Genomic DNA, 23,348 nt, shown 5'->3' on the forward strand with positions numbered 1-23,348 from the left:
ACGGTACTCGCCTGGATCAAATCGGACTCATGCAAGTACAAAGTCTTCGTGGGAGTCAGAGTCACCGAGATTCAAGACTTAACCGAAGAGTTAACCGGAGAAACAGAGTGGCGCTACGTTGATACAAAACAGAACCCAGCTGACGTCATCACCCGGGGGATGCCCCTGGATGACCTCACCCGTCGCAATGTCTACAGTGACGGCCCCGCATTCCTAAGACTCCCGGAAGGACAGTGGCCCATGCCTATCCCGAGGGAAGCAAGTCCAGAGGAGGTGGAAAATAAGAAGTCTGTGTTCTGTGGATTGAGCACCATAGCCTCCACCGACCCTAACATAGACGATTGCACGTCCATAGAGAGTGCACAACAAAGAACATTCCTGCGGTACCACCCGGAGTGCAAGTCCCCCGCTGATATGTCAGCAGCTAACTACGAGGAAGCAGAATTGCTTCTACTGCAGCGAGCCCAGAGAGACTCGTTCCCCGATGAATTGGCCTGTCTACAGGGAGGAAAGCCCGTCCCATCCGACAGCAGATTAATTCACCTGGCCCCCGAGAGCGACGCTCATACCCTCATCAGAGTGGGTGGTCGCCTACGCAGAGCCCCCAATCTACCGGATGACATTAAATACCCGATCGTATTGAACAGCCGACACAAGGTCACAGAGCTGATTATAAAGAAATACGATGAGGATGTACATCACGCAGGAGCAGAAAGAGTCCTCACGGAGATTGAGGGAGTACTTAACTCGAAGCCCCTCGGATATGTCTCCAGTGATGTGGCGGATATCGACCCAGTTACCCCCAACACACTCCTGATGGGGCGGCTAGATCCTGCATTACCCCAGACAATGTACCGGCCTGAAGAAGCGAACGGCCGACGAATGTGGAGGTACAGCCAAGGATTAGCCGACAAGTTTTGGAACAGTTTCCTACTGCACTACCTACCGTCTCTACAGACCCGCCAGAAGTGGGTAAAGGAGAGAGACAATTTGACAGAAGGAACAGTCGTCATGATTATTGATCAATCACTGCCCAGAGCTATGTGGCCGGCCGGCCGCGTAAGCAAAGTGATCACCGGTGCCGACGGCAAGGTCCGAGCAGCTGAAGTGCTCGTCCAGGGTCGCACTTACACCCGTCCCGTGGCAAGGCTCATAGAACTGCCTCGACTCCCAGACACAATCGATGATGACCATGACCCTACAACCCTATGACTTTGTGAAGTTGACTGACCCCTACAGCAAACCCTTATGTGTAAATAGACAACGCGATTAATCTGTCTCTGTTTAACTGATTAGGTCTGGGACCTATTCAGGGGGTGGCTGTTGTGAAGGGCCAGATTAAACCGAATATATATATTTATTTATATATATATATTTAATTGTATTTGTATATTCTCTAATATTCCCTGATATCCCTTGTATATTCCTTGTACAATATGCATTGAATATCCATTCTAGCCTACTGAACATCCCATAATAGTCTCCATTCTACTATTGGTCGAGACCTTGGTGCCAGGCTGCCATACCCCTCAGACCCAGTTCAAACGTACCGCTCCACATGTACGAACAAGTCCTAGTTCCGCGTAGGAATCTGGCTACCGCACCACTAATGGGACTATTTGTTCATAGTGCGTATATATACTGCGCTACTAAAGTAGGACTTTCTTTTCAGTCCAGTTTCTTACCCTCCAATAGAGTCACAGACGTAAAGCCTCCCCGCGACGCCACGTGTGGGAGTAAGGCCAAGTTCGCCTACCATCGGTATTGAGACATCGTGTATATTAATATTTGAATAGTCATATTTGGCACTATATCGTCGAGTTGGACGTAGTCTATTAAGCTAATAATAGTCTGTTAATATATAGTGAGAATACTACCGTAGTCAGTACCCCATCGTTTCGGGCAGAGAACTGGCTGCTTACCCAGGGTGGTTGACCCCATGTGAAGCTGCACCCGAGGAGCCCCAGAGCCGACGAGCGAGTGGACCTGTATACCGGATTATTCTACCGACGACAGCCCGCCTTCCCAGGCACGGATTATGCTTTGTATACTTTGATTATTCCATGGATAAAGACCCCCGACACTGCCGTGTGTTGGAACCCCCCCCCCCCTGGAGAGGACGCAAGGTGAGGAGACGCTCTGCAAGACGAGGTCGCTTCACGTCTCTCCCCCGTGGACCGGAGAGAGCCGGCCCACAAAGAGTCCACCTGCTTTCATCTGTGGTCCAAGGATCGCCGGCGCATTGAACGGCACTACAGTGGGTTCACCTGGGATACCCTTGGCCGGACGAGGCAGCCGGATTCTACCCCCCCCCCCCTTCCTACTCCTGTCGGCTTACAAGCGACCGGATTAACCCCCTCTAGTGTATCTAGTATATAATCATTAAAGTATCATTGCTGTTATTCCTTAACTATTCCAGGTCGTATATTTACCACCTGCGCCTTCAGAGATTGGACATTCTCTATTGATATACCGACGAATACTCTTTGCCATAAAAGTGCATACTATTTCAATTCATAAATGTAATTAAGTGATTAAGTGCTTGTTCTACACACCATCGCTGTGTAGAAATAAAGACCTGTTTCGACTTCGTACATTTGTGTTGGATCCGTTTCATCTACGTGAGAGTGTTTATGATAATATATTTATGCCGTGTACTGGGTGGCCGAATATTAAGTACAAAGGTAGTGGTAGTAAGTATCATATCTAGTAATACAGTCAGGGAATTGTACCCCTCAGTTACACTAATTATTCCATTCTGTTCTTCTTCCTTGTCCCCTCTTATTTCTTTATTATAGTAATCTCTAATCTGTAGATATCTGAAGTGGTCCTTGTTTTCTAGTCCAAATTTCTCCTTTAGTTTTTGTAGTGTTTGCATTTCCCCCTTCTCTATCATTTTGCATATCGCTGTTGCCCCCCCCCCCCCCCCCCCCCCCTCTCCCACCTTCTGAATCCATGGTCCAACCTCCCTGGTTTGAATCTCTTGTCATGTGCTATCCATCTCAGAACCCCTGACTGCTTCTCCAATTTGTGTGTTTTTACTACTCTGTTCCATATGGTCAAGGTGCATTTGGTGATAGGATCTAACAGTCCCTCTTTTTCTTTGAACAGTTCCCTATCTCCCACCAGAGCTTGTACCTTGTATCCCTCCCCTTCTTTTTCAATGTCTTTCCATCTTGCCTCATATCTGTCGTTACACCAGCACGTCACTGCTCTCAGTTGTGCTGCATAATAATAATCTTGTAGGCTGGGTACTGCCATCCCTCCCTCTTCCTTTGGTAGTTGTAGTGTTTTATATCTGACCCGTGGTCTTTTCCCCGCCCATATGAACCTCGATATCAGTCTGTCCCACTCCCTGAATTGATTCTGTGGTATTTGTATCGGTAGTGACTGGAACAGGTACAGTAACCTTGATAGTATGTTTATTTTAATGACCTCTATTCTTGAGTTGAAGTCCAAGGGCATTACTGTCCATCTCTCTAAGTCTCTCTTGATGTTCTGATTTATCTGTGTATAGTTCGTAACAGTTTCCCCACCCCTCTCGTGATGTTCACCCCTAAGTATTTAATCTTGTCCATGGAGAGAGGGTCTTAATGTGAGACAGAAACACCTTGACCAGGAGAGAGGGTCTTAATGTGAGGAGACACCTTGACCAGGAGAGAGGGTCTTAATGTGAGGAGACACCTTGACCAGGAGAGAGGGTCTTAGTGTGAGGAGACACCTTGACCAGGAGAGAGGGTCTTAGTGTGAGGAGACACCTTGACCAGGAGAGAGGGTCTTAATGTGAGACAGAAACACCTTGACCAGGAGAGAGGGTCTTAATGTGAGGAGACACCTTGACCAGGAGAGAGGGTCTTAATGTGAGGAGACACCTTGACCAGGAGAGAGGGTCTTAGTGTGAGGAGACACCTTGACCAGGAGAGAGGGTCTTAATGTGAGGAGACACCTTGACCAGGAGAGAGGGTCTTAGTGTGAGGAGACACCTTGACCAGGAGAGAGGGTCTTAGTGTGAGGAGACACCTTGACCAGGAGAGAGGGTCTTAATGTGAGGAGACACCTTGACCAGGAGAGAGGGTCTTAATGTGAGGAGACACCTTGACCAGGAGAGAGGGTCTTAATGTGAGGAGACACCTTGACCAGGAGAGAGGGTCTTAATGTGAGGAGACACCTTGACCAGGAGAGAGGGTCTTAGTGTGAGACAGAAACACCTTGACCATAACTGTTTTAGTATGAAGAGAAAGGGACACCAACCTTGACCACGAGGAAGGGTCCGACCACATTGGTCTGGTACACCTCCATCATCTCGGCCTTGCCGGTGGCGGATAGCGGGCCCGGCATGAGCGGCTTGTTGATGGCGGCGTTGTTGATGAGAAGATTCAAACCCTGGTCTGACACCCTCTCACCGACCGCCCGCACTGCGGCGAGGACACTGGCCTCATCAGACACATCTGGGGATAACACACACACACACACACACACACACACACACACACACACACACACACACACACACACACACACACACACACACACACACACACACACACACACACACACACACACACACACACACACACACACACACACACACACACACAATCACACACACACAAATAATAGTGATCTATTAAACCATTTATAATTTAGCTGGGGAGACCAGTGCTCTAACTAGGCTGTTGTCAGAGTGAATGGAGTCCTGTCACCTTAGTGTCCTGATCAGGTGTGGTAAAGACTGGCAGCTACTTGTTACAGTTCATTACTAGACCAGGCTATAAGTGTGTCAGCTAGACCAGACTGGACGTGTATCAGCTAAATGCCAACCGTTAATTGGCACTTGGGTTGACTGGATGCCGCTCAACGTGCCCTTCTTGTGGGCCAGGCCTGGTCGGCAGGGCAGTTATCAGGCTGGGGGGCCAGAATGGGCGGCGTCGACACAAACCATGTAAAACTAGGGTAACGTGAGCTAATAACACCCTCCGCCTTCCTAGTTAACGTAAACCGTACACTCCCATGACCTTATAGGAAAATATATTGGTCAAATTGGTATGTTGGATTACTGTACCGTTGGTCGTTGCTGGTTGACTAGCTGCTAGCAGTTTGAGGCTCGCCGAAGCACGTTTCGCTCGCTAACGTAAGCTGCTAAGCTACTGCGATGCTACACGTTTAGCTAACGCCAACCGCTACGTGCTAGCTAACACATTCCTATCTGCTAGTAACGTATCACACTAGCTAACAAACAGCAAGTAGCGTTAAGTAGCAAGCCAGCCCGAATATTCGATCATATATTGTGGAAGAAAACACATTTATAAACATATTTATAGTCAATGGGTGGTAATCTGGACGTTGTAAACCGTGACTCCTACAGGTCGGTTGGGGTGCCTGCACAGCAGAGATAGGAAAATGAAAAAAGATGTGTCAGCTACTGTAGACCAGACTGGAGGTAGTAACAGTTAGACCAGACTGGAGGTAGTAACAGTTAGACCAGACTGGAGGTAGTAACAGTTAGACCAGACTGGAGGTAGTAACAGTTAGACCAGACTGGAGGTAGTAACAGTTAGACCAGACTGGAGGTAGTAACAGTTAGACCAGACTGGAGGTAGTAACAGTTAGACCAGACTGGAGGTAGTAACAGTTAGACCAGACTGGAGGTAGTAACAGTTAGACCAGACTGGAGGTAGTAACAGTTAGACCAGACTGGAGGTAGTAACAGCTAGACCAGTTTGTCTCAACACTGTACATAAAGGAAGGTAGCACCAGAAAACAGTACAACAACATACAACAACAGTACAACCTTTAACACTGGTGTACAATCAGAGGCGGCTGGGTGGCGCAGCGGACATTGCGCTCGTCACCAACGCAAGAGACACCGGGTTCGAATCCGGCTGTCGGCGTTGCCTCCGGCTTGGGCCGGCCGTCATACTAACTCAATTGGCAGAGTCAGCAGGTGGAAGTCGATGGGTGGTAGTCTGGTCGTTGTGGACAGCGACTCCTATAGGTCGGTTGGGGGACGCCTGCACAGCGGAGACAGGAAGTAGCGGGGGTAGTGTGAGCCTCCCACATGTTACACCTCACCAATGAGAGTCCGCGCTGGCAGGTGAAAAGATGCGACAGGCTGCCTGCACATGTATCGGAGGGGACATGTGATGCAAGGCTTCTATCCTCCCTACAACCGGCCAGTGGGGGGCACATGCGAGCAACGTTCAAGACAGGGGAGGGGAGAATTGGCACAGCAAAATCGGGATGGGAGAAAAATTGAAAAGGGAGGAGAAAAAGTGGATTAAAAAAAACACTGGTGTATAATCCAGGCTGTTCGGTTGTGTGATAGTAAAGGGTTAACCTTCTGTCGTGTGGCAGTGAAAGGGTTAACGGAGGGTTATATATATAACCCAGTTCTATGAGTTATGGTGCGCTCAGCCCTGTCTGCATATATCTCGCTTCAGCGTATATACATTGAATAAAAAATTCCACCATGTACCTTTACATGCCAGCATTCATCTGGCCACACCCCCATCCGCTTACCTACATAAGCAGGGGTGGGGCCACACACTCATCTCCTTCCCAACAAATTTCACCACAATGAAAAATCAAGGGCCGCAGCGGCGTCCATAACTCATAGAACTGGGTTATATACATAACCCTCCGTTCTATGTCGTTATGGCTTGCTCAGCACCTGTCTGCATGACAGGGGCTGAGCGGGAGCCATAGCCCGACAAATACACCCCGCTGAGGCCCCCACAACCATCAGACCGGGGAGGACCGAGCCCCCCCGACCCTCCCTAATGGAGGATACCCCCCCTATTGGAGGTTCACGGGAGGGCGACGGATCCGACCGTGCGAAGAGGCACTCAAGCAACTCAACGCACAGGGTGAGCAGACCGTGGCTTGACCCCACGACTACACACACGCACAACCCGCATGCCACCCGGGAACAAATGGAAGGAACAACCTCGTTACTGCCCCCAGAAATCACGGGGTTAAGAGCAAACCCAACCCCGTGGCAAGGCCGTAGCAGCGGAGCGCGAAGGAAGACCCAGACCCAATGAAGGGACTGGATCCCCTGGAAAACGGGGGCCCGGAGAGGTCAATGACGCCAGGCATCAAGACCCCACCAGGTGGTCACTTAGTGACACCGCCCCCCACATCGCCAGCGTATTCGGATAAGGCCCCTCCAAGAGCGGGCCCTTTCCCCCCAATAGCACACCGCCTGGCACACTGACCCTGCAGAACAGGCAGTCAGCATGGCCGTAAGCACACAAAAAAGGTTAACCAACGGAAGCAGGCAGCGCACCGGGGAAACCAGGCAACAGGCTGTAACCTGAGCCTGGAGCACTGCGGACGAGACAGGCGCCAAAGGAGTCAGCTGAAAACAGCCCCCCCTGCGGAAGGGGCGTATGCTGGCATTGTTGCATGACAAAGCCTCCATTAAAAAAAAAACACCCAGAGGGGTCGAGGCAGAGAAGGCTGACATGATTGGCAGACGTCATGAACGTGCAGGGGCACACTCAACCGGGTAACCCGGGAGTTGACACTGCTCCAACACACCAGGGAATCAACCACCCTCTTGCTACCGACGGTGGTTGTTCCTATAACCCCTCAAGAAAAAACTCCAAAACACACCTGCAGGCATACACTGGCTATACTGCAGTACAAGTGTTTCAGTTTTCAAAAAAGGTTATCCCAGGCCTACGGTATCAACGAAACTTTACTTCGGACCAGTCCCGGCGGTACGGGAAGCACAGGGTTACCAGAGGAGGTCCAAAACCACCCCAACAGCCCCCTCTTCGCCACGCGTGAGAGAGGAGCAAAAAGAATGGAGAACCCGCCCCTAAGCACACCGTACTTGGTATTCCCAGGCGGTCTCCCAACCAAGTACTAACCAGGACCGAACCTGCGTAGCGTCCGAGATCGGACGAGATCGGGCGTGTACAGGTTGGCATGGCCGTAAGCCATTACGATAGTGCAGAGTACAATATGTACCCAACAAAGGGTCTCCATAGCGCCTAACCCTGTGACACCCGGACCGACCCGGCATTTTTCCCCCCGAAAAAAGCACAAGTCCCTCAGGGTACCAGAACACCCAGCGGACAACGGGTTAACTGACCTGGACCAGCGTGACCAGACCAGTCCCGTGTCCTAACCACGCCGACATGCCCACTCCAGAAGAGGGGGTAGGTATGCGTGTCGATCTAAAACATGAAAAGAGGGCACCACCCAGACGGTCCCATATGGACCGTGCTCAGTGGCCCAAGGGCGTGAGACCCCTCTACCTATGTTCAGATCTATTCCGTTAACATCCCCCAGATATGAACGAGAATTCATCGAGACAACCTAGTAAACTGGCGCTCGGAAGAGACAAAACTCCATCCCAGTTGCCCTATAAAAACGCTGTTTTAACAAGCAACCAAGGCGCACTTAGCCCCTGTGTGATTCTTTAACAGAAACACACCGAGCCAGCACTATGTATGCGTCGAGACCCAAACACATCAATGGATAGTCTAGCAAGACACCAAACATTGTTCCTCCAAGTCGCCTGGGAGAACGACACGGAGCCGTTGTGCTTCATGTACCTTCCTTTTTTTATTCAAAAAAGAAAGAACACAGACTGACATGAATCCCTCGTGACGTAGCTGAGGGTAAAATCTTTTTACATTTTTACATCCCACCACCCTCCCATAGGGAGGAGACGGAAATCCCCAGAGAGACTTCCCACGCGAGCTGTATAGATTGAAAAGAATATATTGCAACATTGAGCTATGTAATATTTGGGTTAGGGCTCTCCGAGGAGGAGGCACTGAACCAATACACACTCAATACTCGAATTGAATCGAATACACACACAATAGAGCAGAACTCCTTTTTGAAGTTCTACTCACCTTGACAATCTGAGGAGGAGGCTCTGAACTCTGAGGAGGCTCCGTCACAGGGAAGGAGAGTCCTAACTCACAGAAGGCCCGAGGAGGAGCTTCGTGAGGAGGAGCTCTGACAACTCCCTGAAACAGATCCATCACATGGACCTGAACAACTCACGGAAGTCTTACCAACAGAGACGGGCACAGTGACGTACTCTATGGCGGGGGAATTTCTGCGGTGCACACGCCCAATCTTCCAGGGCGTGGGACCAGGAAATCCCCCCCCCCCCCCTCTTACCCTGTAACGTGCCGAACAGCAACGTGACAGGAACCTTGAAGGACAGGAGGTTTTAACCCCTGACCAATCAAAAAGGGGAGGAAAGGATTACCAGTTCACCCCTTTACGACCCCACACCCATGATACGATGTAATGACAAAAAAGAACATGACACAGTCATAGTCAGCTACATGAAGTGTCTAACAGCTTCACACAGCTCATGTGCTAACCTGCTATCTGATTTTTACTAAGGAAAAAACACAGAATAGAGAGGGCCCCTTTAAGAGCCCCGGTACCAGACTTACACATGTGCTTCTGTGGCCAACCTAATCCAGTTGTAGATCACAAGACACATACAACCCTTTATCACAACAAAAAATGGCAAGTACACTCTTGCTACAGAGGAACGCCGTTTTTCATAACGAGAGAATACAGAATCCTCGATTATGTATCGACCACAGGCCTTGCTAAGCACACACGATAAGCGACCAAACAATCTTTTCTTTAGGAAAATATAGTTCCTCAAGCGGTTAGCACAACCCCAGCAATTAAGCTAAGGGTTACATCGTATCCCCACAAACACAGTGACACAATATATTGTAAACAACATGTCTGAGAGGAGGGTGGGGAAGCCCCAGGGAACCGGGGGGATCACCCCTCCTACCTTACCCTTGATACGGCCCAGTTGAACAGGTAACCCTGTTAATATGTGAACACACTGTTCATTGTCATTACAGGCTGAGAAAATAATTCATTCTTCACTCATATGTCACTAAGCATAGCTTTATAGGTTAATTAACCCCCTTAGTTGTGAGTTCACGGTACCTGAACACACATGTTCTCAACACAACTAACCAGATCATTTTTACACATGTAGAACAACAACCCGATTTGTATGGATAGAGAAGCTATACCAGTGACAAGACAATTCACACACAACACGCGTCGTATCCTAAATGTATTGCAGCAACACCCGTTTTGGAAAACATCGTTATTACAAAACATTTAGAAGGGAAGTAAGAAGAAGTGTTTAAGGTCCGGTCGGGACCTTCCTACCGTGAGCGCAGGCCAAGCAAACTGCAATCTGGCTAACGGGGCACCGATGTTAAACACAGCATTCCTGTGTTGACGACGAGGGCAGCGTCGCTGTGCCACCCAGCCGCTACGGTTCTCCATGTTGACGCAGTCCTCGCCGGCCGGGCTCCCGGTAGGTTCGACTAACATCCTCTGTCAAAGATGACGTCGTAGTCAGAGTGTTTAAGGCATGTTATAGTCACAGAAAAAAAAAAGCATTAAGCTAACAGCTGTTCGGCTGATAGCAACAAGCTAACGTATACCAGCCTGGTAAACACAGCGAGCTAACGCCGCAGCTAACAGCTGCGCAGCTAACAGCTGACTGGCTAACACAGTAGTCCATAAACTAGCACGCAAGCTAAGAAGCTATCACCTGAACTGTATACAATGACATAACAAGCCACACTTCAGACAGGCCGCTGTCCCAATCCCTCCCCTAACAGGGAAAAGAAAAAGAAATGTCAGAACACAGTTGTCAACGGTGATCCAGACATACACGGGGCCCTTTGAGCATGGAACTTCCGATAAAGAAGATCCTATGCCCACATTTCCTCGTTAGGGTATACTTCCATTTGTATATGAAAGATGGGGCTTGCACGGGACAGAGAAGCATCCGCTCTAGAATCCTGGGATCACCAGGACCTAGCGCGGCCCACTAGAGTAGCCATCATGGGCGTCAGACCAAGATCCCCCGACCGCCGTTTAAGCCGAGCAGAGGACCCTAGCCTGGATTCGGCGTTTCGTAAATTGTTAGCTAACCCCCACAGCATCAACAACAATCAGAGCTTGCAAGCAAAACAGTACGTACCCAACCTGGAAACAACCGCTTCTCACAATAGTCGGTGCGTCCTACAGTCCAGCTGTGTTGCTGGAGGGTAACCCCATCCAGCTGCAGCAAGAAGGATTGTAGTTGGGAAGCATGTCAGCGGCGTGAGCTCCTAATACGAAAAAAACGTTGAAGGTCGGAATGATCCAGACACTCCAGTAACGAAGACAATATCGCCGTATTTTCTCGAAAATAGTGAGAGAGAAAATAAAGATATGATGTCAACGTATCTCCTTGTTCTTCTGTTTTCCATTCCTCAGACTAAATATTTTTCTTCACGTCAAGTGGACATGTGAGCAGCACTTAGCTTGTGATGAAATTTGAGAAGGAGATGAGTGTGTGGCCCCACCCCTGCTTATGTAGGTAAGCGGATGGGGGTGTGGCCAGATGAATGCTGGCATGTAAAGGTACATGGTGGAATTTTTTATTCAGTGTATATACACTGAAGCAAGATATATGCAGACAGGTGCTGAGCAAGCCATAACGACATAGAACCTGCTGTTGTGTGGCAGTGAAAGGGTTAACTGTTTGGTAGTGCGGCAGTTTTATTATTGTTTTATTGTTTTTATTGTGGATCCCCATTAGTCTACAGACACCAAAGTGAGACTATACTCTTCCTGGGGTCCAAACATTAAAAATACAAACACACACAAAAAAAGTTAAATAAAAATATAAAACCACAAACATTGAAGTACTCACAAGAAAACATCACAACGAACAAAACAGTGAATAAAAGCTCACTCAATATTCATAAGTTAGATATCACAATTCTCAACCATAAAATACAAATTACATATTCAGTCCATAAGAACAAAACAGATCAAAATCATATATATGATTTGAACTCATATTATAGCATAACTTTTCTCAAGATTTCTACACCTTCTGATCATTGAAGTACCACAGCTCATCTTAGCCACCATATTGCTAATGTGTTTCGACCAAGAAAGTGTTTCATCTATTACAACACCCAGCAGTTTTGCCTCACTGACCTGTTCGATATCAGCACATTTCAGAACTAGATTTAATTTAGGATTTGATCTAGATGTATATTTTGAGGCTATCATTATACTCTTGGTTTTTGCAACATTTAACTTTAACTTATTTTCACTTACCCAGTTGGAAATTAGCACTATCTCATCTTGCAATAACCTATGAACAGACTCAGATTGTTCCGCCGCTACATACACGGTAGTATCATCTGCATAGATCTCCATTGATGCATTATTAAGTACTAATGGTAAATCATTAATGGAGATTGCATACAATAAGGGACCCAGGCAACTCCCTTGGGGCACTTCGGCATGGAGTTCCCTCCTCTCTGATAGCGTGCCATTAAACATCACGCATTGTAGTCTATTAAGTAAGTAATTCTTTAACAACTTAATAGCACTTTCATTGAATTTATAAGCTGAAAGTTTCATGAGCAGAAGATCATGATCTATAAAGTCGAATGCAGCGCTAAAATCCAGAAGCACAGCACCCACCATTGACTTCCTATCATTATGTGTAAGCCAGTTATCAGTCAGCGATGTGAGTGCTGTGTTTGTGGAGTAGCCATCTTTGTATGCGTGTTGGTGATCTGAATTGATTCTGTTCCCATCAAAATAAGCTTGTACCTTTTTGTATATAATCTTTTCCATTAATTTACTCAAGGCAGGCAATATGCTTACAGGTCTATATGGGTGTGGCAGTGAACGGGTTAATGGTATATAGGCATGGTTTATGATGTTGGTAAATGGAATATATCGGAATATATATGGCTGGGTAATAAATGACGTCACCATAATCCAAATCTGAGTGCTTCAACGATCCTCTTTCTGCAAATCATCGCTCAACATTCCTATTAAAGTTTCTATTAAGTTTAAGTTTGTTTATTTCTTTTGTACCCAGGGACAGTGCACATTAATCACCATCTTCAGTTTCCACATCAATGTAAATGTGCCAGATTTGAGCTAATGAGCTATAGCCTATTTTTTCATACTTATCTTGTCTAGCAGTCTCTGGAGCGTAACAGTAAGAAGCATTTTGTATAAAAGTATTCTGTACTTCTGTATGACAACTATTAAAGAAACTTGAACTTGAACTTGAAACCTATAACGGTTCTATATAAGCTTCTAATGAACTACATAGTTGCAAACTAGTTTCATTATTTGTCAGTTAACTAACTAGCTGATATCCATTACGAACGTTGAGATTTTACACAACAGGCTCAATTCTTCTCAATCGACTCCGATTCCTTCTAAGCTGTGATTCTGGTCCCATGTAGGGGAACACTTCCTCATGAATGCAAAGAACTGTGGGATACATAGCAACCGTTGTCATCGCCTTCTAGTAGTGTGTCTAGTGATACAATAACAGTACGACAGAACTGAATTGAAGATGTACTGAGTTAACCCTTGAATAAAATAATGAATAGAAAGATGGATGGATGGATGAATGGATGAATGGATGAATGGAGGGCTAACCTAGCGTGATCACAGTGATTTGTTCCGGATGGTCTTCTGCCAGCCTCTGAAGTTCCTGGTCGGGACACAGAGATCAAACAAGATCAGTTAGTAAACATATTTAACCATTTCAGGTGTAGACTAGACACACCCATATTTAACTATTTCAGGTGTAGACTAGACACACCCATATTTAACTATTTCAGGTGTAGACTAGACACACCCATATTTAACCATTTCAGGTGTAGAACTATACACACCCATATTTAACTATTTCAGGTGTAGACTAGACACACCCATATTTAACCATTTCAGGTGTAGACTAGACACACCCATATTTAACCATTTCAGGTGTAGACTAGACACACCCATATTTAACCATTTCAGGTGTAGACTAGACACACCCATATTTAACCATTTCAGGTGTAGAACTAGACACACCCATATTTAACCATTTCAGGTGTAGAACTAGACACACCCATATTTAACCATTTCAGGTGTAGACTAGACACACCCAGATTTAACCATTTCAGGTGTAGACTAGACACTAGAGCTGCCGCGGTATCGGTATTACCGCGGTATCGCTGTTACATCATGCCCACCGCAGCGTTGGGCTGAATACCGGCATCACCGCTGTTTTTTATTATATTATTATTATTATTATTACGCTCTCGTTGGGCTTGCGGCTCTGCAGATATACCCTACTTCTCTGTCGAGATTCCAAGCGACCCTATTGGGTACCAGAAAAGTCACATGAAACACTGCAGACCACTGATTGGTCAGAAGAGATACGCTTCACATGCTTGGAGCATCTTGCAGTGCGTTTACTTCCTGAATCTCAGCCATCACAACACGGCTAATAGTACGTTAGCTCCCACCGGAGACCGGAGTGGATTACCGACGCCGTCGCTCCTCAGGGAACGAGGCATAATGATTTTACTGCAACGAAATGTTATAATAAAAGCCCTTCGTTCTATACACTTGTCTGATTGAAAACTTTATTAACAGACCGCAGAATGGGTACAACTCGGCACGCTCTGAGCAAAGAAAGGAACTTAGATATTAATTGAGTAACGCTTGCCTTGCTATGTGGTCCGGTAAATACGAACGTGTAACTATACTAACGTTAATGCCACAAATCGAATGCCGTTGTAATCATAAGTAGTAACGTTATAATAATAAGAAGAAGAAAGGGTCGGGGGGGTAACCGGCGGGCGCGACACCGAGGGGAGACTTCGAATCCGTGTTTCACTTTTAATAACGAATGCGTGCATGCCGAATCCCAAACAATATTCATGCTGCAAAGTCATCCTCTAAAGATAGACATTTAGACTAGAGGCAGGCTATATGCTATATAAAGAGTAGACTACAAAAAAAAATGCATTCAAACTTTTTTTTTTGTGTGTGTGTGTGCGGTAATACCGCGGCGGTAGGAAATATTTTGCAAATGTGTGCGGTAAGGAAAACATCAATACCGCGGCAGCTCTACTAGACACACCCATATTTAACCATTTCAGGTGTAGAACTAGACACACCCATATTTAACCATTTCAGGTGTAGAACTAGACACACCCATATTTAACCATTTCAGGTGTAGACTAGACACACCCATATTTAACCATTTCAGGTGTAGAACTAGACACACCCATATTTAACCATTTCAGGTGTAGACTAGACACACCCAGATTTAACCATTTCAGGTGTAGAACTAGACACACTAAATTATCTGCCAGTGGGATGAGATAATTCAAGATAATTCTACTCAATATTGGACTTATTGTACCAAATACAAGATATTTTCACTTGATAAGATGTCTTTTGCAGTGTAGTTGTAATCAGGGTAAATGTCAAGATTAATGACATGCCTCAACACTTAAGAAAATTTACACTATTTGTATTGAACATAGATATAGATGATTTAATAGATAATAAATAGAAAACAGACATAGATACATAGAACATACTAACTGTCTAACATACACAAATCATAACACTACACCAGCACGTTTTTGTCTTGTTATTATTACTGTATTGTGTTACCTTGTTTTATGTTTAAAATGGATTTTTTTTTAAATATTTGATAATACAAATATTTATTTTCATTTTTTGCAGTGTACAAATATGCAGCTACCTGTGCCTCCAGAGCACTCCTAGTGTCAGCGGACACACCAAAAACATCCTACCAAATTCACACGCACATGACTCCATGAACATGAATCTCGAACAATTCTAAGGTAGTTTTAAGTTATTTCTCCGGCAGCGTGCGGCAATATGGAATCCGGCAGCACAGCACCGATGCTGAATTTTTTTTCAGGGGAAACACTGATGGTGTCATAACGATGTCATAACGATGTCATAACGATGTCATAATGGTGCAGTGTTTCCCCTATATACATTCAGCTGCGCCGCTCTCGCTCTCCGCTGCTGAATCAGGACCGCCGCTGTTATGAATGAACCGGATCACCTCCGTACTGTACAACCACATTAATTTGACTCTTCTGCCGCACGCCTATTAAACAGGCTCTGGGCTCTACAGTGCGAGCATTTCATCCGCATTTGCCCCTAAAAATAGATTTGTGCGAACCGGAAAAATCATTTAGGAGCACAGTGTGCGAGTAATGGTTTTGGGTAGTGGGCGTGTCAAAGCGCAATTGGCATTTCATAATATACACAGACTACAGAGCAGTGCAGACCTTCAATTTTAGAAGCTATTCAGCCCTGCGTTTGACAGCTCTGTGACAGCTTATCTCACGAGTAACGCTGTTTCTATGTGTAAGGAAAACTCCGCGAGCAATGGTCTAAAATGCGTTTTACACTACAACATACAAAAGCAGCTAGACAACCTATATCTGTTGTCTAGTATAGGCATGGACCAATGTGTGATTTTGGTGGTGCTATTGCACAGATGTTTGTCCCTTATTATGCACACGCACGCACACACACGCACGCACAGTGTATAATATTGTATGCATGTAATAGTTTGTTAATAAACTCTGTGTTACTTGAAATCTTTTCACTGCGTTCCTAAATTTCTTTGTGTGCTCCTAAATTTCTTTGTGTACTCCTAAATCTTTTCATTTAGGAGTACATGTGCTCCTTGGGAAAAAGGTTAGCGTAGAGCCCCATACGTTTTTAAGGCGTAATCGTTCTTACAGCGATAGGCCAGTTGGCTTAAATAATGTTGGCTGAAATGATTTTAATTGGTTTATTTGTTTGTCAGTGGAGCTGCGTGAGTAGCTAAATCGTTCACACAGGAAAGAAGATCTAACGTTAACCGACTGGATTTTCTTTAAAAAGCCCAGGAGAATCAAATGCTCTAAGGCAGAATGTAGCCTATGCCACTGAGACTTAGGTGTAACGTGCTGTTGTAGTGTTATGATTTGTGTATGTTAGACAGTTGAGTAGAATTATCTTGAATTATCTTATCCCACTGGCAGATAATTTTGCTTATTTTTTGTCGATTTAGGCCCCGTTTAGACGGAAACGCTAGCAGGTGAATCCGCAAAAATATTTTTTCGGATGTGCCTTTCGTTTATACGGAAACGGCGTTTTTACGGAGTGAAACCGCAAAAAAGTGAGACTACCTTCCAGGGTGGAATTCCTAGAAACGCAAAAGCTTTGCGCTCTCGTCTAAACTGTCAAAACCGTATAAATCTGTTAAAACGATGACGAAAGGGTTGTCACGGCTCTGGTCGCGCGTACTGCTTACGTCACAGGTAGCAGGTATGCGCCAGTAGCCGAGACGTAAACAAAGCAAGTATGTCTGACTAGTATCAACGGAGATCACCTGAAGGCTACATTGGCAGTACTTTTAACCCTTTCACTGCCACACGACAGAAGGTTAACCGGCTGTCGTGTGGCAGTGAAAGGGTTAAATACACAAGAATCTGTCCCGCGACGTGAGTGGACCCACTGTCTGTGAGTGACTCTGCTTTTGTCCAATCACATTCCCCATCCACAGTCTGCGAATCAGAGGCAGAGTAGGGCGGGTCTTCACAGCACGTCATGTGACATATGCGCCAATCGTGTGACAGCGAGGCTCCGTCGTCTGCACGGAGAATTCCACCCCAAAACGCTTGTCTAAACGTAAAATTTAAAGTGAAACCGCAAAACGACTTTTGCGGTTTCTGTTCACAAAACGCTTGTCTAAACGTAGCCTTAATCTTGTTTTAAGAAAATGTTAATCTGAATATTCATAATGATGTCATAACGATGTCATAACGATGTCATAATGGTTTCATAACGATGTTATAACAATGTCATAATGATGTCATAATGATGTAATAATGATGTCATAATGATGTCATAACGATGTCATAACGATGTCATAATGATGTCATAACCATGTCATAACGATGTCATAACGATGTGATATTAAGTTTCTTTATTAGTTGTCATACAGAAGTACAGAATACTTTTATACAAAATGCTTCTTTCTGTTACGCTCCAGAGACTGTGCTAGACAAAAATAGATAAGTATAAAATAAAATAAGTATAAGTCACGTACGTAGACACAAGTGTTCAGTATGTACATATGTACAATGTTCAATGCAGAGTAGAAGTAACCGAGTTACCATACAATATACTATACAATATACTAATATACAATATACTATACAGTGCAAAGCAGAAATGGGATGAGGTACAATTTAGGTACAATTTACAGTAAGGTGTAATGAGGTATGGGTTGTAGTGCAAATTCTTTACCAATAAATATAAAGTGTGTTTAGGTGTTCTAAAGTGTGTAGAGTGGGTGCTGCAGTGTGTTGTTTGTTTAAAGTGAGTGTGTGCGTGTGGATGTGTGGATGTGTGTGCTGTGAGTGCATTTGATGGTTGTTACATAGTGTTATTGTTCGTTGAGCATCCTGATGGCCTGGGGATAGAAGCTTCTTCTCAGTCTTTCTGTGCTTGCCATGAGACTCCGGTATCGCTTGCCTGACCGCAGCAGTTTAAAGAGGCAGTTGTTTGGGTGGCTGGAGTCTTTGATAATTCTCTTAGCCTTACCCATGCACCGCTTGTTGTAAATGTTCTGGAGAGTGGGAAGCCCCCCTCCAATTGTGCGTTTGGCTGAACGGGCTACTCTCTGTAGTCTGCTGCGGTCTTGTGCGGTGCTATTCCCAAACCAGGAGGTGATATTGCCAGTCAGGATGCTCTCTATTGTACATGAGTAGAAGTTCTTAAGGATCTTCTGACTGACTTGGAACTTCCTTAGGCGCCTGAGGAAGTAGAGGCGTTGCCGTGCCTTCTTCACAACACTGTCAATGTGTGTGGTCCATGTCAAGTCCTCGGATATGTGGACTCCGAGGTACTTGAAACTGTTCACTCTCTCAACTGGTGCCCCGTCGATGCCCCCGTAGTCCCTGACCCCCGACCTCCTAAAGTCCACAATCATCTCCTTTGTTTTGCTGACGTTCAGGGAGAGGCTGTTCTCTTGACACCATCCCGCTAGGACCTTGACCTCTTCCAGGTAGGCCCTCTCATCGTTTGCAGAGATCAGGCCCACCACTACTGTGTCGTCAGCAAATTTGATGATTGTGTTGTTGTTCCGCTGTGCCACACAGTCATGTGTGTACAGGGAGTAGAGGAGGGGACTCAGATTAGAACACAACCAGTGTTGCGTTCCTGAAATCAACTGGGATTGCACGCACCTAATGGCGCCACATGCACGCGTGCTCCCGCGAATGTGCATAAATGTCCCCTCGCTTGAGCACAGACTACAGACAGTGCCTAATTGCCTCTACGAATGGAATGTAACACATGTCATTCACAACAAGTTAGGTGTGAATGTATCTGAGAACGTATTTAACACATCTGACGACCGGCGCTATTGATATGCAAATAGCGAGTACTTATCTGGGCTTGCACGTAGTGCACCCCCGTCCCATGACGAACGCATGCCTGAACACAACCCTGGGGGGCCCCTATGTTGAGAGTGATGGATGAGGAGGTGCAGTTGCCTGCTTTCACCACCTGGGGTCTGCCCGTCAGGAAGTCCAAGACCCACTGACAGATGTCATAGTTCAAGCCCAGGTCCCTGAGCTTGGCTATGAGTTTGGAGGGGACTATGGTATTGAATGCTGAGCTGTAGTCGATGAACAGCATTCTGGGCTATGGCGTCCTCCGTGGACCTGTTGGGGCGATATGCAAATTGCAGGGGGTCCAGGTTGATGGGGAGGGAGGAGCAGATGTAGCCCTTCACTAGCTTCTCAAAGCACTTCATGACTATGGAGGTGAGAGCTACAGGGCGGTAGTCATTGAGGCAAGCAGACTTGGATTTTTTGGGTACAGGGATAATAGTGGACTTCTTCAGACAGGTGGGGATGACAGCCTGTTCCAAGGACAGGTTAAATATGTCAGTGAATACCGGGGCCAGTTGATCGGCACAGACTTTTAGGACGCGGCCGGGGATACCGTCCGGTCCTGCTGCCTTCCTGAATGAATGACAGATTGCAGAATGGGTACAATACAGTACGGCACAATACACACAATTGTTAAGGGGATGCACACCAGAGAAAGACGTTTGTCTTGTTTACATCAGGGTCCCCCATCAGGGTCCTGATATTCACTTTCTTAAAGGTCCTCCTCACCTCATGTTCTGTTACCCTGAACACTGAGTCTCCATCAGCAGTGTCCCCCCCCCCTCCATTGCAGTGGCTTGTAGGCTGGTGTTGTTATTCCCAGCCTCAAACCTCGCATAGAAGGTATTGAGATCATTTGCTAAGGAGATGTCACTGTTCAGCTTGAGGGAGGTGCCTTTGTAATCTGTCATCGTTCTGAGGCCCTGCCACATAGCTCTAGAGTCAGCCTGTTCATATTGGAGTTCAATTTTATTCATGTAGCGCCTTTTTGCTTCTATTACTGCCCTCCTGACGTTGTATCTCGCCACCTTGTTGTCATTCATGTTGCCTGCCACAAGCCCGGCGTTGTATGCTGAGGTGCACGCTTTCAGAGCCTCACGGACGGATTTGTCTACCCAGGGCTTTTGGTTTGGGTAAACTCTAATTGTGGTAGTGGGGATTGTTTCTTCCACCAAAGTACAAACAAAGTCTAGCACTGTCTCTGTGTAGTCATTAATGTTATCTGTGTTATCGCGGAACACCCCCCAGTCTGTACATTCAAGTGCAGCTTGGAGTGTGCCCTCTGATTCTACTGACCATTTCTGCACATCTCGGTGTCATAACGATGTCATGCAATCTAAACCAATGTTTAGACCAAGATAAAGAGCTATCAATAGTAACTCAGAGAAATTTTATTGTGTTCAATTTGTGTGGTGCCAATTGACAGTTTTAACTGAGGATACATGCCCAATAGTCCAGGCATTGTAGCACATGACCTCCCACAAATTGAGAAATAAATGCTTTCAACTGTTTTAGTCTCATAAATATGTTACTTATAACATGTCAAAAGCCTTAAGAAATCCAAGTCGTGGAAAGTATTGAAAAATACAGAAATTGGTGATGCCACGATTTTCCATTGCCGCCCCGTGCGAGCCCACGTCCCATCTCCGGTCTAGCTGACTGCACCCCTGGCTCTCGTATCATCAGCATTATGAGATAGTAACTAAATAGTAACGCACAGCCACTTGGAAAAGTAAGTGTAATCAGATTACTGGCTTGTATTTACTTGTTATTTGGCTATTTACTGAAAAAAGTCATCACATTAGAGTAACTAGTTACTTAGTAACTAGTTACTGGCATCACTGACTACCAGGTGCAGCGGTGGAAGGGAACTGTAGATAAACTCCTGCCACAAGAATGGGGATGGAAAGAGAGTGATGGAGGGCTTGTCCCTGTCCAAACGGACTTACCACCAGCTCCGCAGGAACTCCTATGGGTCATCAGATGCACCTGCAAGACAGACTGCAGCAGCCTAAGGTGCACATGCAAGACGCATGACATTGAGTGCTCTGTTGCATGTAGTAACTGTAAAAAGGATCGGGGTGTGCAAATTCATGTCAGACTGCATGTGATGATGAGGAAGATGAAGATGAGCCAGGGAACATACAGTAATGATGACCAGCGATGTTTAAGAGTTGGCATGTTTGTTTATGTTCTAAATGTGCTATTTAAGTTATTTAAATAATCTTGTTTTAAAGTTCAAGTCAAGTCAAGAGTTTTATTTGTCACGGCATACGGATATACAATGAAATGCGGGTGGTCTTGCCCGCAACGATGTGCAATTGGTACAACATATAATAGAATCCAGTACAAAAAAAATTGTGCAATAAAATTGTGCAATAACAGGTAGCAGGTAACAATAAATTTGTGCAATAACGGGTAACAGTTAACAGTTAACAGTAGTAGTAATAGTAGTGCAATACACTGTTACTGTTGCTAATACTAATTTAAAGTGGCCTTTCCTTTTGGCAATAAGTGAGGGTGCGTGCGGCCTGAGTGTGTGCCCGCTCATGCTAAAGTGTTACAGTGGTACTCAATGTTCATTGTTGTTGGTTCATTATGTTGATCAATGGAAACACTTGCTTAAAATAAAACATTGCATTGCAATGGAAGAGCATGGCTATTCGTCACTTTTTAAATGGTATATTGCCCTAGCCAACACCTCTCATTGGGTGTGAGTTGTCTTTGCTTTTTGTTAATCAATCCCAACATTTATATGGATTAGTGCCAATTCATGTTACCTTGTATACAAGTATAATAATATAGTGATGTTGCTTTAAAATGTTATTTTCGGAAGCAAAAAAGTAGTAGATAGATAGATAGATAGATAGATAGATCAACTTTATTGCCATTTCAACACTGTTGATTGGGATTTGTCTTGGTGCCACATACAGTACAACAATGTTAAAAACATACAATATAAAAACACAAGAATACAATATAAGAATACAATATAAAAACACAAGAATACAATCCCCACAATAAAGAGTTTTACACAAACAATTAAAAAGAAAAAATGCTACAGTACCTAAAATAAATTGCTCAGTGTTCCAGTTTAAAGTGCATATTGTCTTAAAGTGCATGTTGGCTGGTGCTAGCCCTTGTGGTGCAAAGTTCCTGTACATTTGTACTCGAGTTCAGGTGACGGACAGCCTCAGGATATGTACTGTTTTTAAAACGGGATGTCCTGCACCTGAGACTTTGGAGTCTTCTGCCAGAGGGAAGGGGGTTAAAGAGGTCGTAAGCAGGGTGAGAAGGGTCCCTGATCACCTTTTCCCCTTTCCACCGGATTTGTGTGGCATAAATGGAGGCCACAGAGGGGAGCTCACAGCCGATGATTTTTGATGCTGTGTGCGTACAGTTCGCTCTAGCTGTCCCCTATCATGGACGGTGGTGTTTCCGTACCACACCGTCACTGAGGAGGTGAGGACACTCTCCACAGTGGCTCTATAAAAACTGAGCATCGCCTCCCTGGACACACCAAACTTTTTAAGCTGGCGCAGGGAGTGGAGCCTCTGGTGGGCTTTGCTAATTATGAGGCTGGTGTTAACTTCCCATTTTAAATTATCACATATGGTGATGCAGAGGAATTTGAAACTGTCCACCCTCTCCACCTGCTGGCCGTCTATGTACAGAGGAGGGTGGACTGCCTCCCCGCGCCGGAAGTCAACTATAATTTCCTTCATTTTAGAGATGTTTAAAAGCAGGTCGTTCTCCTTGCACCATACAGCAAAGCTATCGACTTCAGCTCTATAGGCCGATTCATCCCCGTTCTTAATTAGTCCCACTACTGTTGTGTCATCCACATATTTAAAAAATCTGACAGAATCAGAGTGGGAGGCACAGTCATTAGTGTATAGACAGTAGAGCAGAGGAGAGAGGACACAGCCCTGGGGGGCCCCGGTGTTCAAGGTCCTGGATCTAGAGAACAAATTACCTACTTTAACCACTTGTTCTCTGTCTGAGAGAAAATCTAGA

General features: G+C 45.6%; 1 protein-coding gene across 1 annotated transcript in view; it reads right to left on the minus strand.

Moving 5' to 3' along the window:
• Window positions 1–23,348, minus strand: part of LOC311229482 (C-signal-like) — a gene marked incomplete at its 3' end in the record, with an annotated part of 58,025 nt that overhangs the window by 31,248 nt on the left and 3,429 nt on the right. Inside the window, exons 3-4 of the mRNA XM_084315561.1 lie at window positions 13,495–13,549; window positions 4,252–4,415 (exon numbers count right to left, since the gene is read on the minus strand). Of these exons, the coding sequence (XP_084171687.1) occupies window positions 4,252–4,415; window positions 13,495–13,549 (219 nt within the window). The remainder of the gene's footprint in view (window positions 1–4,251; window positions 4,416–13,494; window positions 13,550–23,348) is intronic.

Source organism: Notolepis coatsorum, assembly GCF_963971535.1.
Source record: "Notolepis coatsorum genome assembly, chromosome: 6".
In the NCBI taxonomy this organism is placed as follows: domain Eukaryota; kingdom Metazoa; phylum Chordata; class Actinopteri; order Aulopiformes; family Paralepididae; genus Notolepis; species Notolepis coatsorum.